The sequence below is a fragment of the Microtus pennsylvanicus genome, chromosome 10, assembly GCF_037038515.1.
Source record: "Microtus pennsylvanicus isolate mMicPen1 chromosome 10, mMicPen1.hap1, whole genome shotgun sequence".
NCBI lineage: Eukaryota > Metazoa > Chordata > Mammalia > Rodentia > Cricetidae > Microtus > Microtus pennsylvanicus.
The window spans coordinates 86568635-86595467 of record NC_134588.1 but is presented as its reverse complement, the minus strand read 5'-3'; the positions used below and the strand labels follow the sequence as shown (position 1 = coordinate 86595467).

The following is a 26833-nucleotide window of genomic DNA, read 5'->3' as shown; positions in this document are numbered from 1 at the left end:
TAAGTAAGGCTACTTATTAGCTATTGTAGCTTATATTAACCCATTATTCTGATTTATTCTTGCCATATGGCTTGGTACCTTTTTCAGCTGGCAGATCACATTCTGCTTCCTTAGTGGTCTGCACAGGACTGGGAGGAATCAACTTCCTCCTTCCCAGTATTCTCCTGTTCTCATTGCATCATTTCTACTTCCTGTCTGGTTTTCCTGCCCATACTTCCTGCCTGGCCAATCAGTGTTTATTTAAAACATGCTTGACAGATTATAGACAATTCTCCTGCACCACGATGCTTTCTACTAGTGTGTTGCTGTTACCATGTGTGACAATCTTCTGTTTGATACTGTAGGGGCCTGAAGAGTTTCTGCTCTCATGTATTGATTAGCTCACGCCCTCATCAATCTCTCTTGCTGTTTGTGTCTCCTTCTTTTCTCTCATTACACACTGTTAGTGGCTTATCTGGTTTCCAGTGCAGACAGTTTAGTGCATTGCATTTTAGTGATGGTTTGCCCTGAGTAATTATGGCAGTATTACTAACTGTTCCTGTCTTAATCTTTGTTATTTCTTTTTTGTTATTTTGATTTTGTTTGCCTTCCTGGTACTTTTGTGAGACTGATTTAGAAGTCACTGCCTTTTAATATGAGAACCTAACAATCTCACGCTCAGTGCGGCTCTAGCAGTTTTAGGCACACAGTAACAGATGTGTGTGTGTGTTATTCTAATGCTCTCTTGAAATGACCAGGTTTGTATTTCACATGTCTTTTCAGTTATTAGTGTCGAAGTTTTAAACTTAAAAATCTAGTGACTCTGTTTTTCTCTGGATTTAGAAATACTTTATTTAACTCCTGCTGTGTGCTCACTAAATCTTTCTTTATCCTGTCTGCAGGGCAGCTGGTTCAGTTCTCACCCAGTTTAAAAGCTTTTGTTCTACAGCAGCAGTTCTCAGCCTGTGGGTCTCAACCTCTTCAGGACTGAACGACCCTTTCACAGGAGTTGCATGTCAGATACCCTGAATATCAGATATTTATACTGACAATGACTATGACAGTTATGAAGTAGCAACACAAATAATTTTATGGTCGGGAGGGGTCACCACAGCACAGGAAACTGTATTAAAGGGTCATGGCATCAGGAATGCTCTCGAACATTTTTTTAAAACCACTTTTGTTTGGTTGGTTCTGTCTGTCTGTTTTTGAGACAGGATTTCTCTGTATAGCTCTAGCTGTCCTGGAACTTACTCTGTAGACCAGCTGGCCTCAAACTCCTAGATCTCCACCTGTCTCTGCCTCCAAGTGCTGGGAGTAAAGGTGTGTACCTTCCAGCTAAGACGTGCTTTTGATTGTTTGAGAATTTCATACCCGTGTATCATATTCTCTCTCTTTGTTAAAAACCCCACTGAGTCCATATACTGCTCCCTCAGTGTTTATGGATGTAAGACCATCTAATGGCATAAGGATAGCTTCTCACAGGCCACATCCTTAAAGAAAACTGATGATCCCAGAGGCTGTCACTTGCCAATGGCTCCTCAGATAGGAGTGGGACTTTATGAGCTCCTCCCCCAGTCATTCTGGAATTTGAGCAGACTGGGTTTGCAAAGGACTTAAGCATACAGTCGTGGTGGCTTTGTAAGATAGTAACTTGCTTTAAAGTCTGGATTCAGTTCACATTTTCAATCATTTGCATGGGGTTTCCTCTTGTATCCATGTTCTTCTAGACTTCCCAGCATCTCCTCTTTAAATTTCTCCTTCTTTTCTTTTTGGACAAACTGACTGCATGATTGTGACCCAGTGGAGTGCCTCATTCTAAATCGGAGAAGAGCTGTTCTTCAGTTCAATTTGTGTAGTGCTTGCTTGTTGATAATAATTTTATCTGTACTATTGTTTTGATACTATATCCCATTGTAGTTTGGGGGAAGAAACAGGTATTTGTGGCACAGAAGAATTCCAGTGATAGATCTGTGCTGTTTTGAGTTTCTTCTCTACAAAGTGATCCCTTTTACATTTGCCAAATATTACAAGTGCTGGAGAGAGACAAATGATCAGATGTGGAGAAGTCAGGATTTCATAGAGTTTTTAGGCTCAAGTCTTAGCTTATAATCACACCAGGGAACTGGGAAATCTAATGTCAGTTTTCAGTATTGCTTATCTGCTTTCCATTGGCAGAACATGGGTATGTCTGCAGCATTCTTTTGCTCTGTACTCTTGGTGTCTTAAAGACTCATGGGCTTTTATGTCCCGCCCAGTATCTGTAATAGGTCATTATCCGTAGTCTTTGCACTAACAAGTGTTGGTTGTTGTCATCTCTAGCCACATTGTCAGTAACTCTGATGAATTGAAGTGAAGGGTGAAGGCTCTTTTCCCACCTTTGATTTCAGAAACAACTTGCCCAGACTTTTTTTTTGTATTTGTGCAATATATAATTTTCTATTAATAGGGTTTATCTTTTCTAACTTCTTTTTGAAATGATATTTATTCTCTCTTCTAAATAATATGTTTCTTGGGTTATAGGAAATTTGGCCTTTCCTAAAATATCCCAAACAGTACCAACCCTTCCAGGAATGTGTCTTCTGGTTTTAATATTTGGTCAGTTTTGTTAAGACCACCATGAATATGGTTGTCATTGGAGACTAAATGTTTTGTGCAATTCAGATAAAAAGAATGAACCTAAAGTCTTGAATACAAAATACAAGAGTCAGTGGAATAGAAGAGTTTCCACAGTAATTAGAAGTCTGAATTCACCATGATACTTCTGGCTTCACAGTAGTGTTGATATGATTTAGAACTTGTAGTCCGTTAGGTTATGCTTATAAACTAGAGGGCACATGGTATAGTTAAGTCCTATGCTGTGGGCCTGACCATACCCACAGAGTAACCGACAGGCAGAGCAGGTTAGATGTGTTAGGAAACCAAAGTAATTGAAGTAGACTGACTGATACCCAAGCATTGGCTGCGCCCAGTAGTTGCCAATGTCAATAGCCATAAGTTGTGAGAAGTTGATCTGAAATAAAGATGTCCCCTGCAAAGAAGTACGTTTTGGTAGATTTAAAATAGTGATTTGATGGAGAATTTTTCTTTAAATTATAACAACATATAATGAAAGAATTATTTTCTGGGGACTATATATTGTAAAGTGTATTAAGATGGTTGGAGTCTTGTGAAGAGTGTGTCTAAACCAGAAGCCTCACAGAGACAAGATGCGTGAGCAGGTGTGATGCCATCACCTGCAAGACCGAGTTCAGCATTTTTATTCTCTAAGGAAGAATACTGTGCGAATTCCTCATCTTACACAACCTCTAAATGGTCTAACAATGTATTCAGGGTGGCGGTGGTGGTGTGTGCCTTTAATCCCAGCATTTGGCTGACAGAGTCAGGTGAATTTCTGTGACTTTGAGGCTAGCCTGGTCTACAGAGTGAGTTTCAAGACAGGCAGAGCTATGAGAGAAACCCACAAAGATTTGAAGGGAGGGATAGAGGAGAGAGAGAGAGAGAGAGAGAGAGAGAGAGAGAGAGAGAGAGAGAGAGAGAGAGAATCATTAGAGGCATGCAGCATTTCATTTTCTTGGGTCTCTCAATTGTCAATATCGTGGGACATGAGTGACACCCAGTTTTCCCAAAGCTCACATGGACATGCTATCAGAAGGAGCTGATATACTTACTGCAGAGCCCAGAGTTTTGCCATTGAAGTTTTATTGGGCAGAAGCTAGTCAAAAGTACCTGACAGGGGTTTTTCGAGTGAGGCTGAGGGAATTTGGCATGTGGTGTCTCTTTCAATACAGGAAGTCACCTGCTTTTACCCCACCACCACCACTTGTTGACTCCGGTGTTTCTCGGGAGCTCACTATGAAAAGAACCCAAAGCCCCAATGTTAAGGACATTTTGATCTCTTCTGCAAACCAGTGCGTGTTGTCACAGGCATGGGTTAGGAGTTGCTATTCTGTAGAACTGTGAGAAGTGATCATAGGAAGTCCCAAAAGGGAAACTAGGAAAAACAAGATAAATGCCATTCCAGTTTTCTAATAGTTTTGAACCAAGACACTCCCCCCCCTTTTTTTTTTCTTTTTGCTGTAGTAATGCCAATCTTTACTAAACAGACTTGTTGGTTAAATGAGTTTGGTTGTCAGAAAATTCTAGTAAGAATAGAAGACTGGGTGACCCCCAAAATAAGAATATCATTGGCTAAAGACTAATCAAAATTGACAAAAAGATCTGTTCTTTTTCTATTCTGCATTTAATATTAAGAGTACAGTCAAGAGCATATAATAACACTGTCAGGTTTCTGAGACTTTCATATAACTTCAGAACATATTTAATAACACACTTAATGAGATATAGATCTAATACATGTCTTTTGAATTCCAAGGTTCCATGGAAATCCAAAAGTTAGTTTTATAACAAAAAAGGATTAAGTTTGGAATTTTTTAAAGCACATAAAGAGTTTAAAATATTTAGCTGAGTAAGATCATTATAAAATTAAACCAAAGTGATAAAAATGCAAAATTCACTCTAAAACGGGTTTACTGCACTTTAATTGATAGGCATTTAAAGTGTGCTCTGTGATCATTCTGACATAGTTATATATGCAGGGGACCTTAGCCACAATAAACACAATAAGCCTGCCCATCAATCTGAGAATGTCCCATGTCTCTTTATACCCTTCCCAGACCCATCTCCCTGCTCCTGGAAACCAGTGCTCTGTGACTGTCTCTGGAGATTCAGTTGTATTTTATAGACTTTGTCATTAAGACAGCATACAATATTTTAATATCCCATTGTCTCATTTCTATCATTCTCCATAATTACTTTTAGATTCATCTATGTCAGGGTGTGTACTGAGGAATGTCCCATTGTGTAAATACTTCACAATTGATTTTTTACACTTCTCCTTTGTGTATTTTTAGTAAGACATATTATTTGTACATCTTTGTGGGGGTATATTATGGTAATTCAACACATGTATACAATATATAATAATCAAATCAGGGCCCAAGCATTTCCATCTCTCTGGCCATTAATCATGTTTGTGTGCTGGAAATGTACTATTCTCATTTTGTTTCATCATTTAGCTGCACTCTGTGAACACCTCTTTCCATCCCCCCAGGCCCTTACACATCCCAGACTTTCCCCCCCTTTTTTATTGATTTTATTGAGCTCTACATTTTTCTTTGCTTCCCTCCCTTCCCCTTCCCTCCCCTTCAACCCTCTCCCATTGTCCCCATGCTCCCAATTTACTCAGGAGATCTTGCCTTTTTCTAATTCCCTTGTAGATTAGATCCATGTATCTCTCTCTTAGGATTTTCTTTGTTGTCTAGGTTCTCTGGGATTGTTATTTGTGGGCTGGTTTTCTTTGCTTTATGTTTAAAAAGCCCACTTATGAGTGAGTACATATGATAATTGTCTTTCTGGGTCTGGGTTACCTCACTTTTCTATCTCCATCCATTTGCGTGCAAATTTCAAGACATCATTATTTTTTTCTGCTGTGTAGTACTCCATTGTGTAAATGTACCTCATTTTCATTATCCATTCTTCGGTCAAGCGACATTTAGGTTGTTTCCAGGTTCTGGCTATGACAAACAATGCTGCTGTGAACATAGTTGAGCACATGTCCTTGTGGCACGATTGAGCATCCTTTGGATATATATCCAAAAGTGGTATTACTGGGTCTTGAGGTAGGTTGTTTCCTAATTTTCTGAGAAATCGCCACACTGACATCCAAAGGGGCTGTACCAGCTTGCATTCTCACCAGCCATGCATGAGTGTTCCCTTTACCCCACAACTTCTCCAGCAAAAGTTGTCATCAGGGTTTTTGATCTTGGCCACTCTTACAGGTGTAAGATGGAATCTCAGAGTTGTTTTGATTTGCATTTCTCTGATGACTAAGGGACACATCCCAGTCTTTAGTGACCACTACCCATCCACTCTTCTATAAAACTGACTTACTGGTTTCAACAAATGGAGACCCACATGTGGTCTTATTCCTTCTCTGACACATTTTACTCATTCCCACAGCCTCCAGTTCTATCTGTGCTGCTACAAATAACCCTAGTCGTTCTTTCTATAGCCGACTGAAGGCCTGTGGGATCTTTCCTATGTGTGTGTGTGGTATGTATTCACGTGTGTGAAGATATTTGTACTCATATGAGCAGGCTGGAGATGGAAGTTGAATGCCTTCCACTATTGCTCCTGACTTTATTTGTTGAAACAGTTTTCACACCGAATCTAGAGATCACTGTATTGTAGTAATAGGAGCGGCGGGGCTGCGTCCCCAGCACCCCGGCCGCCTGGCTAGCTTATGCCCTGAAATAACAACACACAAATTGTATTCTTTTAAACACTGCTTGGCCCATTCCGCTTGGCCCATTAGCTCTAGCCCTTACTGGCTAATTCTGATATCCCGATCAACCCATCTCTAATAAACTGTGTAGCTCCAGTCTTACCGGGAAAGATGTCTGACCTGGGGGCTTGCTTCATCGTGTGCATCTGCCCGGGAGAGTGGAGCATGGCGTCTCTCTGAGCTCACTTCCTCTTCCTCCCAGCATTCTGTCTGTTTACTTCTCCCACCTATGTTTTAACCTACCAGGGCCAAGCAGTTTCTTTATTGCTTAACCAGTGAAATCAACAGATTGATATATGACACTCCCACATCACTGTATCAGATAGACTGGCCATGCAAGGAGTCCCTGTGGCTGGCTTCTGTCCACCTAGAACTGGGCTCTGCACTATTGTGCTTTACTTTTATGCACATGCTGAGATCAAGTCATTGTGCGTGCGTAGTAAGCAGTTTATGCAGCAAGCTGTCTCCCCAGTCCTTGATGTTCTATTTTCAATATATATCCTGTTTTCTTTATCCATCTATCTAAAAGGCAGCTAGCTTGTAGAATCTTAACTATTATGAATCAAATTGCAAAGGTATTTTGGTATAATGATTTCATCATTTGAATATATATATATATGCATATAGAGAATTGGTAATTATATGATGGTTCTATTTTTAGTTATTTTGAGGACTCTCTATATTGCTTTCCATGGTGGCCTAATGATTAAGATTATCATCAACAGTATATGAGCTCCCTTTCCTCACCATCCCTTGTGCTGCGGTTTGTTTTTGTGATAATACCGATTCTAGATGAGATGAGACAATATGTCACAATGGTTTTCATCTGCTTTTGTTCTTCCCTGCTGGAGATCAAGTCCAGTACTGCCTCAGCAGTCTGCTCCCGAGTTTTACCTCCAGTATGCTGTGATTTGGTTTGCATTTTACAAATGAATGGAACTGGGCATGTTTTCTTGCACTTGGCCATTTGTGTGACTTCTTTCCAGAATCGCCTATTTAGTTGATTAGCTCTCTGATAGTTGGATTTCATTTTGTTGTTTCAATCATGCATGCACGTGACCGGGGAGCATTATGCTCATGAGTGGAAGTACCCTTGGAAGCCAGAAGAGGGTGTTAAATCCCCTGGCACTGGAGTTACTAATCCCCTGGCTGTGAGTCACTCAGTTGGTGTTGATAGCAGAATCTGAATCCCCTGAGAGAGCAGCAAATGCTTTTAATTAATGAATATGTAATCTGTTTACTGGTCAGATATAATGATGCCTCAAGCTTGTATGTGAGAGGAGTTCTTTGTTCTTTCTCCCCAGGATCATTTTATTTTTAAAGAACATTTTTATATTTTGAGAATTTCTTCCATGTATACGATGTGTTTTGTCCAAACTTCATTTCTTTCCTCCAACTCTCCCAGACACCTCCACAGGGCACCTGCTCTCACCTCCACAACCCCTTTTGTTTTGAACCCTACCACACCCCATCTAGTGCTCTTTGTATGCAAATAGCTACATGCGTGTGGAGTCATTCTCTGGAGCATGAAAAACCTACCAGTGGCCCCAACCCTAGAGAAAACTGACTGGCAATCTATCAGCCGCAGTAGTCTTCATGCCAGAGTAAGAGCTCGTGTGCCACTCCCTCTGTGCTGAAGTTTTGAGTGGCTTGATCATGGGCTGGTGAGCACGGCTGCTGTAAATTCACGGGCACAACAATCGCATCATGTCCCAGAGGCAGCATTGCAGAGCTCCTCCGCCACGCCTGGCGTCTGCTCTCTTTCCATTCCCTCTTCCATAAGGTTCCCTGCGTCTTGCGCATTGATATCAACGTTGCCTTAGAGCTGTGCACTCATTCACCAATTTTCAGAATTTTGACCAGTAGAAAGTCTCTCCATTAACCCCTGCTCACTACAAAAAGAACCTTTCTACCAGGGTTGAGAGTGGCTATGTATGGGAAGACACAAATGTTTAGGAGGTTTGCCAAGTAAGGGCAGTGATTTCTTCCTAGGGCCTCCATAGCCACAGACTTGCAGCCAGGTTTAGAGCTGGTGTAAATTCCCTCCTGTGGAGCAGGCCTCAAATCCAATCAAAGGATGCCACAGTACTCATGCCAGTAGGCCCGGTGTGCCTGCTCAGGATGAGTCTGGTTATTCCAGTGTGTGTGTGTGTGTGTGTGTGTGTGTGTGTGTGTGTGTGTGTAAGGGAGAGAGACAGCCAGAGAGAGGAGAGAGAGAGCCAGAGACACACAGAGGCAGGCAGAGAGACAGAGACAGAAACAAAGACACAAAGAGAGCCAGAGACACACACATAGAGAGACCATATGAAATTGGATTTTTTCAATTTCTGAAAAGAAAGTCAATATTTTGGTGGCTCCATGGAGCAGTGCATTTGGAATAACACTCACTCTTTAACTCATATATAGGGTACAGGTTTCCATTTGTTATGTTCTCTGTACTTTCTTTCAACAATATTTTATATAGAAATCTTTTACTTCTCTGCTTGAATTTATAATGAAATAGTTTGAGTTTCCAGGTCTTTTGAACATAATTGCTTTCTTAATTTCCTTTTCAGCCAACTCACTGCTTTAGGTAAAACTGCTTCTGTTTGCCCTGCATTCATTTTGTATGTTGCAGCTTTGCTGAGTTCGCTTGTCAGTTTTCACAGCTGGCCATGAAGCGTCTCGTTTTTATATGTATATTTTATCTGCAAACATGGATAATTTGACATCTCCATTTCTTCCTCTACAGTGTTTGCTCTCTGTGCCTGGCTTCTCTGGCTAAGGCTTCCAGTATTACATAAATAGCAGTGGTGAGAATGGATATCCTGGTCCTGTCCCACATATTACAGGGAAGGAACAGTATCCACTGTCCCCATTTAATATGAAATAGACAGACGGACAGCAAGACAGAGAGAGGAGTTTCTATGCGAAATCTTAATAGTTTGATGTATGTTCTTGTGCTTAATATTGAGTCTTTAGTATCTTTTTATGATGTAATATATTTATTGATTTTTATGTATTTGTTATTATGAACATATGTTTTTTTCTTCTCATGCCTTATACAATATTTATTTCTTTTTTGGTTTTTCGAGACAATACAATATTTATTAATTTACATATTTTCAACCATCTGAAATCCCTAGGAATTTTTCTGAACCACAGTGTTTGTTGCTGTGCTGGGGAACTGGTTTGCTGGTCTTTTCTTGAGAATTTTTACATTTATGTTCATTAATGATATCATTCTATTTTGTATTTTTTTTCTCTTTGGGGGTATAAGCAAATGTTGATCTAAAGACTATGACAGATTTCCTCCCATCTCAACTTTTGGAATAGTTTCAGAAGAATTGAAATTAGCCCTTCCTTATGTATTCCTGCTTGGGATCATCTGTGTAGCCATCAGGGCCTGAGCTACCTGTTACGATATGGTAGATTTTTAATCTCATTGCTTACTATTGGCCGGTTCCTTAATGACTCAGTTTTGGTAGGCGGTATGCACTCACAGGTATGAATTCCCACCAGGCTTTCTAAAATTTAGGGTCAAGTTATGATAGATGTAAGTTGTAATGACTCTGTTTTATGTCTATTCATTTGGGTATTTATGTTATTAATTCATCTGTCTAAAGAATTGTCAACTAAGGGCTGGAGAGATGGCTCAGTGGTTAAGAGCATTGCCTGCTCTTCCAAAGGTCCTGAGTTCAATTCCCGGCAACCACATGGTGGCTCACAACCATCTGTAGAAGAGGTGCCCTCTTCTAGCCTGCAGACATACACACAGACAGAATACTGTATACATAATAAATAAATAAATATTAAAAAAATATTGTCAACTAACCTTTAAAAATCAGCTGTTTTATTTGTTATTTTTTAAGATTCTGGTTCATTAGTGCTCTGACTTTCAACTTACTTCTGTCTTGACTGTTTTGAGTTTGCATGTTTGTCTGCGTTTTCCTCTCAGGCCCGATGCCTCTGCTGCATCCCGCAGATTCATGGGTGACACTGGCATCTGCATTTTTTGTCATGTTTTCCCCACTTACCTATTGGCCACTCAGGAACATACTCAGTTTCTAGTCTTTCCATTCACTTTGTGATTTGTGGTTTTATTCCATTCAGGACTGAGAAATACACACTGTGATTTCAATTTTAAGAACAATATTGAGATTTTGTTTGTTACCTAACATGACACCTATCCTGAAACTGTTTGATGTATATACAAGAAAAATGTGCATGGCGATACTGTCTGATGAACAAATCTGTGGCCTCTTGACTTAGAGCATGACTCAATCCAGGTGTTTCATTGTTGATTTTCTGTCAGGATAATAATGGGCACATTGGGAAAAGTGCAGTAACAAACCCACCCAACTATTAATTTATTAGTGTCTCTCATTTCATTAACATTAGTATTGGCCTTACTCTTTGGCCAGCAGGTAATTAGGTATATGCACATTTGAAATTGCTGGATCTTCCTTCAGAATTGATACTTTAATCTCAAAATTTTTAAATTTTTAACTTAAAGTCTGCTTTTCTTTTTACATATAAGCCACCTCTGCTCACTTTTGGTTTCCATCTGTGCAATGTCTTTATTTTCAACTGTTCAATTTTAAGCTATATGTGTGTTTACCAACGAAATGTGTTTTTTGGTAGGACAGCACATAGCTAGATCATTCTTTTTAACTTTTATTGATGCTTTGCGCATTTCACATCATGCATCCTACCTATCTCCCTGCCCTCCCATCTGCCCTCCACCCTTGCAGTCTCACCCCCAAAACAAACAAACAACACACAAAGGAGAAGATTGTGGATGTGAAAGCTGTAGTGTTGTCCTGGGGACCCTACAGTTTGGGATCTGTAGACTTGTTTCTGTCACATGTTCCAACAGTTCATAGATCCGTGGATGTTGAAGTGGGCCAACTCATAGTCCTGGTTCTGGACCTGGGTGGTAGCTGGGTTGCTCATTTCACTAGCTTTCCCTTACCATCCCTGTCTGTATGAGCTCTCCAGTGCTGCCTCTGCTAGCTCACCCAATGCAGCCTGCAGCAAGGACCGAGCCAGTTCTCCTGCTCCAGGGTCCACAAATCCGGGTCCCCCTCGCTCATATCACCAGGACCAGCTCTACTATTTTGCCCTGGAGCCACCTCTCCCAGTTGCTGTAGGGGGCATACAGAGGGGCTCTCATGCCCTCAGGTCTGGTTACCTGTATCCCTGACAACAGGATTAGCTCTAGTGTGCTCCTCGGGCAGAGTACAGGGTCTGCTGTCTTGTGTGCTGCAGTTGGTGATGGGCAAGGGTAGTTCTCCCACTCTCATGACCCCGGGCCAGCTCTCTCACCTGCCACAGATAGCAAAGAGTGGGAGGGGAAAGTATCTCTTCTTCACCCATGCTACCACATGGCAGACAAGGGGGGTGGGGTCAGCTCTGCTGTTGTCATGCCCACAATGGGGTTAGCTCTAGTGTGCTGCCCAGGTAAGGTACATGCCTGAGGCAAGGGGTGGGGTCATCTTTCCTGATTTAGGGTTCCAACTCTTGTGCTGCAGTATCCAGCTAGGGGCAGGGCCAGCTCCCCATGACCCTCAGATTTCGACACACTTTGTTCCTACGGCCACCTCCTGGTACCCCTATGATAACAAAGGCCGTAGGTATCAACACAGACTCTGGCTGTGTCAGAACCACAGCCCTTCACGAGGTTCTCTCCCATTTCTGCTGGAATCTGGATGCTTGGTCTTGTCCAGGTACTTCCAGCTGCTGTGAGTTGACTGGTATTATAGCCACGTCCTGTCTGGAACACAGCACCTCACTCTGTTCTTCTTCCACACCTGCCTTTTACATGCTTTCTGCCTTCCCTCTCATGGTGTTTTTTCTCTCTCAGTTAGGCTGAATAATTTTTAATTCAACGTTTTAGACTTATTATTGGTTAATCTTTATAATTTCCATGTCTTCAGTGAGTTTTTATATTTGTCTCCATTCTCTTGCATTTCACTGTTTATTTAGAACCATAATTTTACAAACTGTCAGCAATCCAGCAATATTCAAGCTTTTCTTCCAATTGAGATTCTTTGCTGGAAAGTCATGGTTGTATATTCATGTTGATGTCTGTACATCTTCTCTAAAATTGTTTTTCTTACCCATTTTATCAAGTAGCTTTTATGGGTTATAGGTGCCTTGGGTTGGTTATAGGAGAGATGAAGAGCATACTGTGTGATTTCTTCAGGCTCAGTTGATGTCTCCATGTCTAGCCTAACCTGCAGCAGTTCATAAAGGTTGTTTTCCTTTATGCTACACAGGCCTTATCTCGTGGTTTGTTCTGTGGTCTCTCAAAGAAAGAGATGTTGGTGTTGTATTACTAACGGCCATGGTCCTGAGACATTCTTTGAGATTCAGAAGGAAAATATGAGAGATGTTTGGGTCTGTGCTACACCTAAACAAAAATTTCCAGGTCTTCAGAATGGGATGGAGTGAACTCATGCAATCCTGGCATCTGTAGCACTGGTAATGATCAACCACAGTTCTATGGAACAAGAGGGACCCCATTTTTCTGACTATCTGCAACTTAAGGTGCTCTCAGTGTTAGATCTAAAGGCGTTTGGAGTAACAAGCTGTCATTTTTTCCCAAATATTTCTCCTTCCATGAATTTCTGTTTCCACAAAGGCTTTCCCTATGTAAAACCCCTGATGGGTTGGGAGTCTTGATCAGTTTATGCTGTGGAAGTTCTTTCCCTTCCTCTGATTTTACCTGGAAATTAGTTCCTCCCTCTGTAGCTTGGGTTTATCCTCCATGTCTATGAAGGTGGCAGAGTTCAAGAACCCTTATGTGTTCTTCCTGCATGATCCAATAGCATTCCCTCTGACCCAGGCATAAAGTGATTTGGGAAACTTGATATCATAGTGTAGACTGAGGAGCGCACGCATAACATCCAGTTTTCTCTTAACCACACCCTTTCAAGCCGGAAGGTACAAGTACCACCTTATCCTGGCATCTTCAGAATTAGGTACTCATAATAATTCTATGCTAAAAACAGGAAATTTGAATGATTGGGAGAAGGACAAATTAAACTACAAAAACAGATAATGAACGAGCTATATTTTTAAAAAAGCCAACTGATAATACACTAAAGTTTAAACAAATGTTTTGAAAGAGGACACCCAAACATAGCAATGAACTCAGAATAAAGCTAAGGACTTGTCAAACAAAAGCAGGATACTGGCCTCACCAATATCTTCTTGAAGAGGCATTGTGTGCTGGGGTTGTGGTCATTGACAGGACAAACTGGTGCATGGCAGCTATCCAAATGACTCTCCTGGCAAAAGTAGATACTCTCTGGGGATCCGTGTAGGCACTAAAACTGTTGATATTAAATAGCGTGCATGCTTTAATAGAAACGAGAAGATAATTTATTCTAAGCCAACTATGAATGACCATGGCCCCAAAACACATATTCAAGTCACCCTGAATGACATATTCCACCACGGAGGAAGTTACATCAACTTTTGTGGTCACTTAACTAAACAAAATATTAAGTAAATCCATTTTCCAAATACCTTAGTGGGGGCCTTAGGGAGGTAGGCTGTTAAACAAAGCAAGCTTTCTGATGCGATCTTAGCATTCTTAGCTTTGGTGTTGGTGGAGGTTAAAGCTCTCATGAGATTAGTCCCAAAGAGTGTCTCTGATACAAGGATGTTAAGATCAACACTCCCAAGGATCTTAAGATCCATACAAAGTTAAGGTTATTAAAGGGACTAAGATGGACATTTTAGCTCAGCCCCTACAATATCCCAAATCTTTGTACACTCCAGTGCTCTAGCTGTCTGAGATAAGTAGTCAGCACAATCTTTAATACAAGCAGCTTCTTCAGATCACTCCAGTTCCACGATCAAGCTCACTACAACTGGACTGGCTGGACTGGAGGCTCTCAAAGGCTAGAGTTACTATCTAGTCTTAGATCTGGAATTAGCATGGATTCTAGACCTCATCTGTGCCTAGAATCAGTTTCACTGAAAACACCCTCCTCTCTCCTGGTCAGATAGAGGACAACGTGGTTCAGGAATGGGACTTCTCAGCATGGCACACAGAGGTCAGAGGAAAGGAGAAAAGCTCTACAGGAAGAAAATCATAGTATGCGATGACGCTTTGGGCCCTGGACATTTTCTTAGCAAACCGGATGCCCTTGGCAGAGAAACAGGAGATAGATTGCTTGAGTTCCATTGTGAGGATCGTCCTGAGACCTAACTCTATAGAATGAAGTCAGATATGGACTGACGTGACTTACCCAGTTTTGACGGATTTCTCTACTTGAAACCTCAGTTTCTCCAGAGGAATGATACTAACTTTAAGAGAATACAGCTGTTGCTTTCTTATTCCAGCTTAGCATTTTTGGTTAAAGCATCTCAATTGAGGGGAGCAACTTCCTAGAAAGGTTGTCTCTGGATCTGGCTCCATAAAATATTATAGTTGTTCCCACAGGGGAAAAGTATTCCTATATATCTTTTCATTTGAGAGATGGTGTGGTGGTTAATTTTAACTGTCAAGTGAATACAATCTAGGATCATCTGCGAAGAGAATCTCAATGCATGGTTGTCTTTATCAAGTTGGCCAACTCATTTTGTTTATGCGAATTGAGGAGAATGAGCTACCCACTGTGGAAGACAGTATTCCCCAGGCAAGGGATCTTCAACGATACAAGGGTGGAGAAAATGAGTTGAGCACGAGATTGCCGGGATTCACTGTATCATGTTCCTAATCATGGATGCCCTGTGCCAAGCTCCTGAGCTGTGACTTCCCTGCAATGATGAACTATAACCTGAAACTGGGAACTAAAATAAACCCTTTCTTCCTAAGTTCTGTTGTCAGAGGATTTTATCAAAGCAACAGAAATGAAATGAAGACAGATGGTAAGTGACCTCTCGCTGTCTTGTTACTTGTTCCCACAGGTCCTTTGTAATCCAACAAATCCCAAGCAGCAATCTGTTCATGGTGGTGGTGGACAGCAGCTGTCTCTGTGAGTCTGTGGCTCCCATCACCATGGCGCCCATTGAAATCAGGTATATCCTTTTTTTGTGTGGGTCCAGCCGCTGCAGCTGCAACTGGTAAAGGGGAAACAACAGGAAGGAAACTTGAGGGAGATGTGCCAAAGAGGGAGGGGTTACATCCTTTACCTGTGTATGGAGAAAAGTGCTTAAGCTACTTAGTGCCAAGTTTTGACCCCTGAAATTCAGAGCGAGAGAAGCAGCCGTCGGAAACATGCCTTAACTACAGTCAACATAATGAATCCCTTAAGTGCGAACGTTTAAAGGCTCAGAAGATCAGACGGCGTCCGGAATCCTGCCACGGCTTCCATCCTGAGGCAAGTCTGAGAACCATTTCAATTCTTTTTCCCATCAGATTCACAATGAGTACCTCATGATGACCAGGAACTACAGCTGAAACTTGACTCATGAGAAAATAATTCCTTTCAGAAAGCCAAAAGAGGAATTACATGACAGCTAATAGATGGAGGTACTCAGGCCATCTCTACTTGGTGACCTCTTCCTTTGTTGTCTATATATATTCTTAGATCTTTTACTAACTCTCGATGAGTGATGATTTTATCATATACAGGAGGCTCTGACCATCATGGTTTTTATTTTTTTTTAATGGAAGGTAAAGTTACTTCCATGGATTACTTCAGCTAACTTTTTGTTTACAAGATACCTATTTAAAGAAAAGTTGCGACTTAGTATCAGATCGTGGTCACTGATGGATGGGAATGCTAAGTGGCAACCAGGGTTGTCCAGCTCCAGTATGATATTGTCCTCTGCAAACCTGCTGGCCTGCATCCATTGCTCTCCTGGGAGTGTATGAACAGCAGGTTAGACGCACCTGCATCCAAACCCCTAAACTGCCACACCTCTGTCAGTGAGGGTAGAATTAAGCCCACTCCTGACAAAGGTGAGTCTGCATACATTCTGCAGTTGCATCGGTGACATTTTAAAGCAAGAAGAATAAGCTCATAAATGGAGCCCACTTCTGCCCTACCCAAAGCAGAAAGCTTGCCCAGATCTATAACTAGAGAGAGGTTGAACAGCTACTGTTGAAAATGTCACCCCAGCCTTCTTCCTGTCTGTGCACTTCCAAATAGCACATAGTTTTTGATGTACTGTAGGCTATCCAGTTCTTAAGGTGTTAAAAGTCGGTACACTACCTATTTTAAGTACTGCCAGTATTTTGACTATAATGAATTAGAGTTTATGGAAAATATTTGCATCTATAGTCAAAATGGAAATTAAAGCAACATCTTGTACATATTATATATATATATATATGCTGAAATTTTTTTTAATATTTCAGTGATCCTAGTCACATGCAACTCTGAAAATATAAACAATTTGAATTAAAACCAGGAATTGGGCTGTGTGTGTTAGCCTCACCTATAAGGCAGCATCTGAGAGTCCAAGGTGTGAAGAGAGCAAGTTCAAGGCCAGACTTAGGTACAAAGTAAGAATCTGTCTCTGGATAATTAAAGTAAAAGTTACTAGAGTCAACAAGAAAATTTTCTTTGGTAGCTGGATATAAGATAAACATAAAGTTCTGAAGTTTCTTTTACCTAGAATGCTGAAGTTGGGGTCAGTAAAACCTAGAAAGTAGTTGTATAAGGAAACAGTTAATTCAAAAAGAATATATGGATTAGTCTTACATGGCGAAATAGTAGTCTTATTAATTCCTAGGATGTTATCCAGGAATTAATAAGATGCTTCATTATGTAAGACTAGAAGCTGTGGAACCATTTAACTATTAAAGTAGCTTAACCTAACTAGGAAACTATTTAAGTATTTAACTATTAAAGTAGCTTAACCTAACTAGGAAAAATCTGACAAAATCAGGAGCATTGTAAATGATGTTGATAATTAGGAATAGTCCAAGGTTGTTAAAGTAATACAAAGTGAAGAGACAGATAGGTCTAATTCAGAGGCACAGCAGTCTCAAGTTTTACAGCCTTCCTCTTGAGTACCTTTCCCACGGGCAGAAGCAAATCACACTGATGGTAGAGTAGTAACATCTGGTGGCTTTTGGAAAAGTATAGAATAGATGGTAAAGTGAACACCCATTAGTAAGAAAATAGCCAAACAGAATAGGAGAATAATGGAGTTGGCAACATTTCTGCATGTGTTTAAGAGAAAGAAACACATAAAATTATTTTTCTGAAATAGGGTCTCTCTCCCCGAAATAAAAAGAAAAATGACCCGAGAAGCAATTTCTGAGCTGACTGTGTCTCTCAGAACTAGTGTGTTTCACCTTCTCATGCTTTTGTAAGACCACAAAAGATTCCTGCAGCAGCAGATGCCTGCAGAGGCGGATGCCTGCAGCGGCGGATGCCTGCAGCAGCAGATGCCTGCAGAGGCGGATGCCTGTAGCAGCGATGCCTGCAATGGCGATGCCTGCAGCGGCGGATGCCTGCAGCGGCAGATGCCTACAGCGGTGATGCCTGCAGCGGCGGATGCCTGCAGCGGCGGATGCCTGCAGCAGCAGCCCTTTACCTCTTGAATGCACTACATCAGTCAGTCTCAACTTGTGGGTCACAACCCCTCATCAAACCTCTTTCCAAAAAGATCTACATTATGATTCATAACAGTGGCAAAACTATGTTATAAAGTAGCAATAAAAAGAATTTAACAGTTGGGGCTAACACAACATAAGGAATTGTATTAAAGGGTTGCAGCATTAGCAAGGATGAGAGCCACCTTCAGTGGGTCTACATAATTTTCAAAGTAGCTCAGCGGTTAAGAGCACATACTGCTCTTGCCGAGGACCCCAGTTAGGTTCCCAGCACCTACCTCAAGTTGCTCACAATTGCTTGAGAGTTCAGTTAATCTGATGCCCTCTTCTGGATTCTACAGGCTCAGCACTCGACAGTCACAGCCCCTGACCTACACATAAGAAAAAAATAAACCTTTAAGAAAGTAGAATAATTTCCAAAGAGTAGTTCAGAATGTATGCACGTTGACAACTGCAGTTAGGGATTTGGAACTCTAGCTGGGTGGGACTTAGACAAATCTGTATCCTTCCGTCACTGAGTCCGAAGATTCCAGAATCTTCATCAGTATGGAAACGGCAAAGCCTAAAGTTCTGGAACCCGTCTCTGCTCTAACCAGCCCCTGCTTTCCTTGCAGGAGAACGCAAGAGAGTGTGGGGGTGCGTCGAGTCTCCAGGCCCAGGCGGTCCTGCTGCTGCTCCCCCTGGTTTCGAGTCTCTCCTTGAGGTGACACTGACTCCTGAGATGTTCTTTTGGCATGCTATAAATCATGGATAAACTGTGAACCCAAATATGGTGCGACATAGAGACAAAAGCATAGGCCAGCCATCAGCATCTCATGATTTCAAACTGTGCGTGATAGGAACTCTTGCAGATACATTGACAAAAAGTTATCTTTTTACTTTGCCAGTCATGCCAATGTGAGTTTGCCACGTGATCACCCTTCCTCAGACATGGGGCTGTACTGGATAGGCAGTGTCCCTTCTGCTCGAAAAAAAAAAGGAAACCAATTTAAAACGGTGTACTTTTTAAATAAAGTATATTAAAATCATAATCACCTTGTTTGGAATTTGTCATTTTATGAGCTGAGAACACAGATTAAAAAAGAAAAAAAAATCATGGTTGGAAAAATATCACCTATTCCAGGAACCAAGAAGGATGCTGTTGGCAGAGAATGTGCCCCAAAGCAGACTCAAGACAAATAGTTAACAATAGTTTAGATGTTCCACTCAAATCCCAAAAATATTTACAGAAGTAAATCAAACTATCGTCTACACTGGGAAGATTTCATTACATAGAACCCTGGGTTTGTTGAATTCGGCTTCAGTAGAAATCATACTTTGGAGGAGAACACAATCTCTCGTAATAGTCTAGCGCTGAACTATTTAAGGGCAGAAATAAAGAACTCATAAATCTCAGGAAATTCTTCCGAAAAGGCTCAGAGGACATAAAGAATGACCATGAAAGACGCCGAAGCTCATTTCTTCTGCATTTGGCTTCTGGCTTTGCCCGTAAATAAGAGGCGAAACCAGATCTTAGATATTACAGGACATGAAACTACCCAGAGCCATAACCTTTCCTGAGATGTTGGCTCTCAAACAGGAAAACAGATCCACTGGGTCGTGGTAACCAAATAAGGTGGAATAATTTCCTCTCCTAGGTAAAAAATGTCTTGCTCTATGGGATGGCTATCTCAAAGCCATCTGGATCCCGCTTCAACTTTCAAAACAACAACAACACAATCCCAATATACGCTCATCTCTTCCTGAAAGAGTTCCATGGATGAAGGGAATAACAGCACCACACTGACATGTTCCTTAAGGTGACTGTGCCTCCAGCTCTGGTCTCAATAGAGCAATACCTGCAAAAAAGGTGACCACCATGGAGTCATACAATGGTGGTCATCTGTACTGTTCACTTCTATGCACTAATCAGTGAATAAATGCATTTGTCATTCATACAAATAAAAACTCATTATATTGAATACTAGGCAATGGCTAAGTAACTTTTTTTTTTTTGAGACAGGGTTTCTCAGGCTTTGGAGCCTGTCCTGGAACTAGCTCTAGTAGACCAGGCTGGTCTCAAACTCAAAGAGATCTACCTGCCTCTGCCTCCTGAATGCTGGGATTAAAGGCATGTGCCCAGCAGTGATATAACTTTGAACAAAACTAGTGCCTTAAGACCCATGATACTCCATTAGAATTCTGAGAAATGGCACAAAGAAGCCAACTCTGTCACTGTGTATGTAATTTAGTATTGACAGTACAGAATACATGTTTATAAATACACCCCATACAGCTCTGACTAGCAGAATGGAATTGCCCTTCGCACTGACATAAAGGTAATAGGATTGAGTCATACTACGCCTTGTGGCATTGTGGGTCATCACAGTCCTGTGGATGGCCCAGGGTGTCCCTCATGTTGTCTGCTCCAAAAACATTGCCAACCAAGTGGGCATTACTTTTATCAAATTTGCCAGTAAATAACTTTCTCCAATCCACCATGTCCCAAGGACAAGTCTCAATCCATTTTACCAAATGTGTTAACACTGACTGCACCATGTCTGTTAAAGCTGTGTCCCTAACACTTACCCTCCTTGCACTTAAGCAGAATGTCCTCCCTGCTCTTCAAACATGCAGGGCAGCTTTAACCTCAGCCAGGGCCTTTGCAGTTGTCACCTCTGTCCAAGGCACTATTTCACCCCAGATACCTGTGCACATCACTTCCTCACACACTTCCAGTCTTACCTTGGTAGGTGGCCTTTCCTGACCTACATTTATAAGGGCATTTTTAACTTCCCTGCTTCACCTTTTCCAATGGCAGTTATTTCAGGATTACTCTCCCCAGTTTGTTTCCCCCAAGCGAACACAGGCAGAGAACGTTCAGCAGGAGGTTTGTCTGAATTTCACTGCTGCATTCTCAGTCCAGAGAAGAGCGTTGGAAGAGGAACAGACCCTCAGTCCAACAACGGAATCGGCAAGCAGGATGATCAAGGAGAGGTAACTGCAGAAGGTCGGGAACTGAGCGTAGACATGAACTCTGAGAAGATGCGTGCTGCAGAAGGTGGGCGTAAGACTAGAGATAAAGTCAGACAGGTGTGGTGGACAAAGCCAGAAGCTGAGCCAGAAGAGTAGACCCAAGAGCTTTTGTTCATTTACACTTGCCACCAGGCCAGCCCTTGCCCTGATACTCTCCCCATACCCCGTGTTGTCAGGACTCAGGCCAGCACGCTTCCACTCAACAAATCCTCCACTGTGCTGCCCAAACTGCTGGCACCAGCTTCTGCTTTCCATGCCGTGTTTTCACAGAGATCTGAGTTGCCGCTACTCCACAATGTGGCATATCAACCCCACACTCAAGGACCTCAGAAACAGGAGGATTACCACACTTGGTGTAATTTTCCTGACAATCACTTTACCAGAGCCTAGATCCAAGAGAACGATGTGTCTCCTATGCTAAGGGCACCTGTGATGGAAGCAGGGACAACAGAAGCATGAATCCAGCTGGGCAGTGGTGGTGCACGCCTTCAATCCTAGGCAGAAGTAGAGGCAGGCGGATCTCTGTGAGTTCAAGGCCAGCCTGGTCTACAAGAGCTAGTTCCAGAACAACCAAGACTGTTTCACAGAGAAACCCTATCTCAGAAGCCATCTCTCTCCCTCAAACAAGAAGTGTGGATCCAGACTACAGCAGTCTATACTGGTCATACCCTCAGCGTGGCTGGCAGGGTTTCCCAAAGGCAGATCCATGAGCTGCAACACAGTTAATTCACCATTATGTCAATAAACCTTGAAAATCATACACGGGAGTAGTCCGGGCTCTTTCCTATCTTTGATGCTGCGAGAAATTCCTGTGCTGCAAGAGATCTTTTCCATCAAGTGTTAACCATTCAGTGATGTACTGATTGCACCACAGTGCTGAACATAGCAATAAAATGACATGCTAAATAACCACATGTACTTTAAGTCTCAATATTCCTAGTTCACAGATTCATATAGGCTGATTACGTAGTATGATGCCGACACTGAACACCAGTGTTGGTTATTAGGTTTTAGTCTTAGTTGTAGTAAATAAGGGTACATAAAGGGGTGTGCTCCAGGCAGATACTGAGCACAGGGTGTGGGGGAACGTGTTGGTGTACTGTGCTGGCATCTACATTGTTTCCGCTCTACCAGGAATACTACAGTACCCACTGCAATATACTGTCAACAGTTCCAAGGTAAATCACAACATGTATTACAATTTAGTTCTAGAATTCTAGAAACAGAGATAAGATAAATCACTCCTTCTGAAATGGTTAGATGTAATTGTATTAGATGGGGAAATGCAAACAATTCTTATATCAGTTTACTGCTCGGCTACATATGCGAAAACAGAACATATATCTTTCCCTTAACTCCCCCAACTATCACCAAGCCACTCATCCATGCTGCTAGAATAATGCTCCTTCCCCTTAGTGTTAGTTTTAGTTGAGCATCACCGTGCTGCGTTGTGTCACTTAGCATGCGATTCTGGCATCAAAATCGAAGGACTCGTTAGAGGCATGGGTTTGAGTCACGGGTCATGCCGAAGCACCTTCTCATTTCCGGCTTCAGCCTTACCATCTTTGTGATGGAGTTCACGACAAACACCTCACAGTGCTGTTCTGCCTCCAGGGCTACAGCGGTTCCTCATCAGATAACTGCTCTCGGTGCACAGGATGCACGGAGCAGTGAACTCAGTAATTTGAGGGCACTGCTGTAATTACTTTGCTATTATTTTAATACCTTGTGTTCATCCTCAAAAGCCTATTAGACACATCAAACTGCTTAGATAAAATAGAGCCCTTTAATACACTGTCAGGTGTGTGTGTGAGCATGCATATGTGGGCACACTCCTGTGGCAGCCGGTAGCCACCTTTAGATGTTTTTCCTAGATAACTTTCCCCTTTCTTTTTTCTTTTCTTTATTAGTGTCTGTATGCATATCTATATCTATATCTCTCTCTATATATATGACATATATATACGTCATGTATGTGATGATATGTGTTATGCTGGGGCATTCTCATGCCATAGTGATCATAAATAGGTCAGTGGATACCTATCAGGATTTTGTTCTCTCATTTCCTGTCAGTCCCGGGGCTCGAACTCAGATCATCAGTCTTGAGCAGCAAGTGCTTTCTCCCGAGAAGGCCTTTCACTAACATATCCATCTAAGGCTTGGAGGCAGAGCCTCTCACTGAATTTGGAGCTCATTTATCGGCCTGGGCTGGCTTGTCACTGAATTCAAAGATCTACTTGTCGCTGACCCAAGAAATGCTGAGGTTACAGAGGCATACTACTCCACCCCGCTTTTACAAGGTGCTGGGGACCCAAACTCAGGTCCTCATGCTCACAGGGCAGGTACTTCACCAACTGAGTCCTCTCTCTTCCCAGCCCATGTGCTGTCAACTAGTTAAGGTGATTTCGTAGAAAGCAAAAGACCCTATCATCCCACAACACACTCAACTCTACAACTCCTTCTGTCTCTGCTATAAAATCAGTAGTTTTTAGGAAGGATGCTTAATTCTTTGGGGTTCCTAGGGAAATCTTGTAAAAAGCAATAGCTCACCAGAAATAGGCACCACAGTTTTAGAGACGGCAAGAGCATTGGAGCAACCTTCTAAGAATACACATTTCAACGCCTCAGACTTGGTTTACTAAATGGAAGCTGTCCCAGGGTGTAGCCACAGTGTCTGGAGCACAGGCCTTTGGTGGGAAGGAGGTGGAAGGGACATGACAGACAGTGAGGTAAGCTGAGAAGGCCAAGAAGGCAAACTTGACTACGGAGTTATGAGTGAATTCATTACCCTGGGTACTAGATTTACCCTCTTACTTCTTATGACCTGTTGAGCTCTTTAAAATGTGTGCTTTCTTTCCTTCATCATATATGTCATCATATATGAGTTTGACATATAATTTGAACTATGCCATATTTTCTAGATTCCTTCCGTGGTGGATGAATGGGTGAGATTAGTGTCTATTTGTGAGTGGAATGGATAAAACAGCATTCTTAGGAACCAGGGCCATCTCTACTTCCCACATGGGCAGGTGTTTTCTCAGGACCACACAAAAGCACTCACAGGTGCTGGCTAGTAGAGTCTGTAGTCGAAAGATCTCCTAGGGACCTGAGGATGCTGGCAAGCATGAAGCTTGGGAGTATTGAGGAGTATCAGGAGAATGAACAGCTAAAGAGTGAAAAGCAAAGATCGCAGCATCTCCGGCATCTACGCTGGACACCTTTGAGGACCTGACTGAAGTTACTTTGTGGCCATACCCAGCGTCTGTGATGGAAAACCTATTCCTTAAGTTCACAGCAGGTCTGGAGAATGACAAAGAGGTGGCAAGGAAGACAGAGGGGACAGATGAAGGCTGGCACGTTATGGTAAACATTAGGAGCTGGAGAGACGGCTTGGTAGGTAAGCGTGCTCGCTGTACAAGCCTGAGGACCATTGGGATCCTCTGCAGTCACATAGGAAGCCATGTCCCACGTTCCTGTAACCCTAGCTCTAGGGAGGCAGAAACAGGAAGACTGCTGTGACCTGATTTCTGGCTAGTCTAGCTGGAAAATGGAGAGCTCCAGTTTTAGTTAGAGGTCCTGTCACAATGGAACGGGGCAGAAAGCTGTAGAAGTCACTGGATGTTCTCCTCTGGTCTTTGCACGTGTACATGGGTGCTCACCTATGTTAGTATATGTGTGTGTGTACATACACATATATATTATGCATACACTTTTTTAAAAATATACATTTGAGTTTTAGGTCCAAAGCATTAAGAATAAAAGTGAGCATCAGTCACTAATAAATAAAGCCATGAAGTGTAGGGCCACATAGAAGTTTAGGATCTATCTAGAATACTGAAGGAGGAAGAAACACATTTTTAGTCCATAGCATCTTTTACCATTGGATTTTCTCTTGCAGATAACTTCCCTGACCCCATTCAACAAGATGAGGTCTGGTAGTATATCCCCAGCATAATCCCGTGTGCGTGTCTGACAGTGTGCTTTTATCAGTGTAAAGGTGACATCAAGGTGCTCATCACTCAGTGACTATCCTAGCTCCAATGACGATGAGAGAGAGGAAGTAGAGTGTCAGTCATGAAATGCCCAAGAAACATAGATTAATGGAGGGAAGAATGACCTTGGCTCATGGTTTCAGAAATGTCAACCCATGATCTGTTGGTCCTATAGCTTTGTCAGAATTGTCAGCGGTACCCCACAAGTAAAAGAAAATTAGACCTACCGCACATGTCCCAAATCAGTAACTGTTGTGTGCCCATGTGTGCTTACAGTCACGTAAGCACATTGTCACAACAGGTAGAGGTGGATCTCTTTGTCCCTCTTGCCAATATAACTACATAAAATAAATCTCTTTCTTCCATTTTCACTTTTAAAAATTAGAGTCATTCAAATGATCCCACCAAACACTGTCCCTCGCACCAACATCTCAGAACCCTTAAAACTGGAGGCCCCAAGTACTCCCAATGTGGCCTTCACTGGCAAGTAGCATGAGGCTATTTCCTTTCTCAAATCTTCCCTCTTCTAAAGAACTATTTTGCTTGCTGTTTTGTTTGCTGGCCCTTTATGTCTAGCTATAAATTCTTTCATCGGCAAGAACAAGTCCAGAGAGGTCTAGCCTCCAGTTTGACTCCCTCTGCCCTGTTGTCTTTGTAAAGCTACACCACTTGTGAGATCCAGCCTTTCTTACTGGCTCAGGTTACACCAGTCCTTTCCATCTGTCCTGCCTGGAGAAGGGAGGGTCTTCTGGATACAGCTACTTAGACACTGTACTTTGGGTTGCTCGTGGATTCTAGTATTCATTCCCGTGCCAAGGAATGCTCTGGAAGAGATAAGCTGGGTTTAGCCTCCTATATGGATTCCCAGCAAAGTGCCAACTGCATAAGGGTCTCTCCTTCTATGTGCTTATTGCATTTTTGCTCACAACCAGCTGCCCACCTACCGTTCATCCTTGGAGTATTAAAAATCACACACAAATTCCCTTTCCACCTGCAGTCCTGCCTACCCAATAGGCCTGTATTTCTGGCTACACATGGAGTTCTTCATCTCCCCAAGCAGCATGATTGGAGGAAAACATCACCAGTCCAGCAATCACCCACTGAATTCATGACAGCGTGATTTAAACAGGCATTGCCTCTAAGATGGCAGTTTCACTATATTCCCACAAGCTTGGCTTTCCCCATGCTTCAACACCCATATTGCCTACTTCTCCTAGATGAAGAACAGAAGTGTCAAATGGGGATGCTGCCATTGCCCCCATTTCTACAAGCCTGTCTCATCTACATTCTCTCCATCCCCTCTTTGTCCATCACTGCAAAGCATCACCGTTCTATCAGAAGCAATCCTACAGGTGCCTGTTTTCTACGCTTTCCTGTTTCCTCGGGGCTAGGCTCCTCCGCATTCACCTGCCTCTCCTGAAGCAGTAGTTCCTGTCTCTGCAAGATCATTCCTGTACACAGCCAGACCTAATGCTCCCATTGTGTCTCCCTTGGAGAGTTAAGAGATTTCTCTTGCTAGGCAAGGCCCTGATTTTTGGATTTTCAGGCTTTATGTAAAAGTCAGGTGAGGCAACATGTATCTGTAACCCCAGCATGGGAGCAGGCAGGAGGACAAGTGGATCTCAGGATCTTGCTGCCTAGTCAAAACAGTGAACCCAAGTTCAATGGGAAACTATCTCCAAAAATGATGTGTGCCATAGAATGAGACGTCTGGTGCTGATCTCTGCCTTCCATGTATCTCATAGTATCCTTGGATACTACACACACACACACACACATACACACACACATCTTATTCATACCACACCACACACACAAATATCACACACAGATGTGCACCCACACACTGCACACACATTCATACCACACACATCACATCCCACATACACACACACACACACACTCCTCTTATTCATACCACACCACACACACAAATATCACACACAGATGTGCACCCACACACTGCACACACATTCATACCACACACATCACATC

General features: G+C 42.2%; 1 protein-coding gene across 4 annotated transcripts in view; it reads left to right on the top strand.

Moving 5' to 3' along the window:
- Cacna2d3 (calcium voltage-gated channel auxiliary subunit alpha2delta 3) overlaps positions 1-18862 on the top strand; it is an 812834-nt gene extending 793972 nt beyond the window's left edge. For 2 of the 4 annotated variants that reach the window (XM_075988899.1, XM_075988897.1), the window contains 3 exons: positions 15230-15345; positions 15563-15648; positions 18452-18580. In XM_075988899.1, coding sequence (XP_075845014.1) covers positions 15230-15345; positions 15563-15648; positions 18452-18538 — 289 coding nt within the window. In that variant the 3' untranslated portion in view covers positions 18539-18580. Of the gene's footprint in view, positions 1-15229; positions 15346-15562; positions 15649-18445 lie in introns of all 4 variants that reach the window. The other 2 variants (XM_075988898.1, XM_075988900.1) reach the window with 2 other exon arrangements.
- The last annotated feature ends 7971 nt before the right edge of the window (positions 18863-26833 follow it).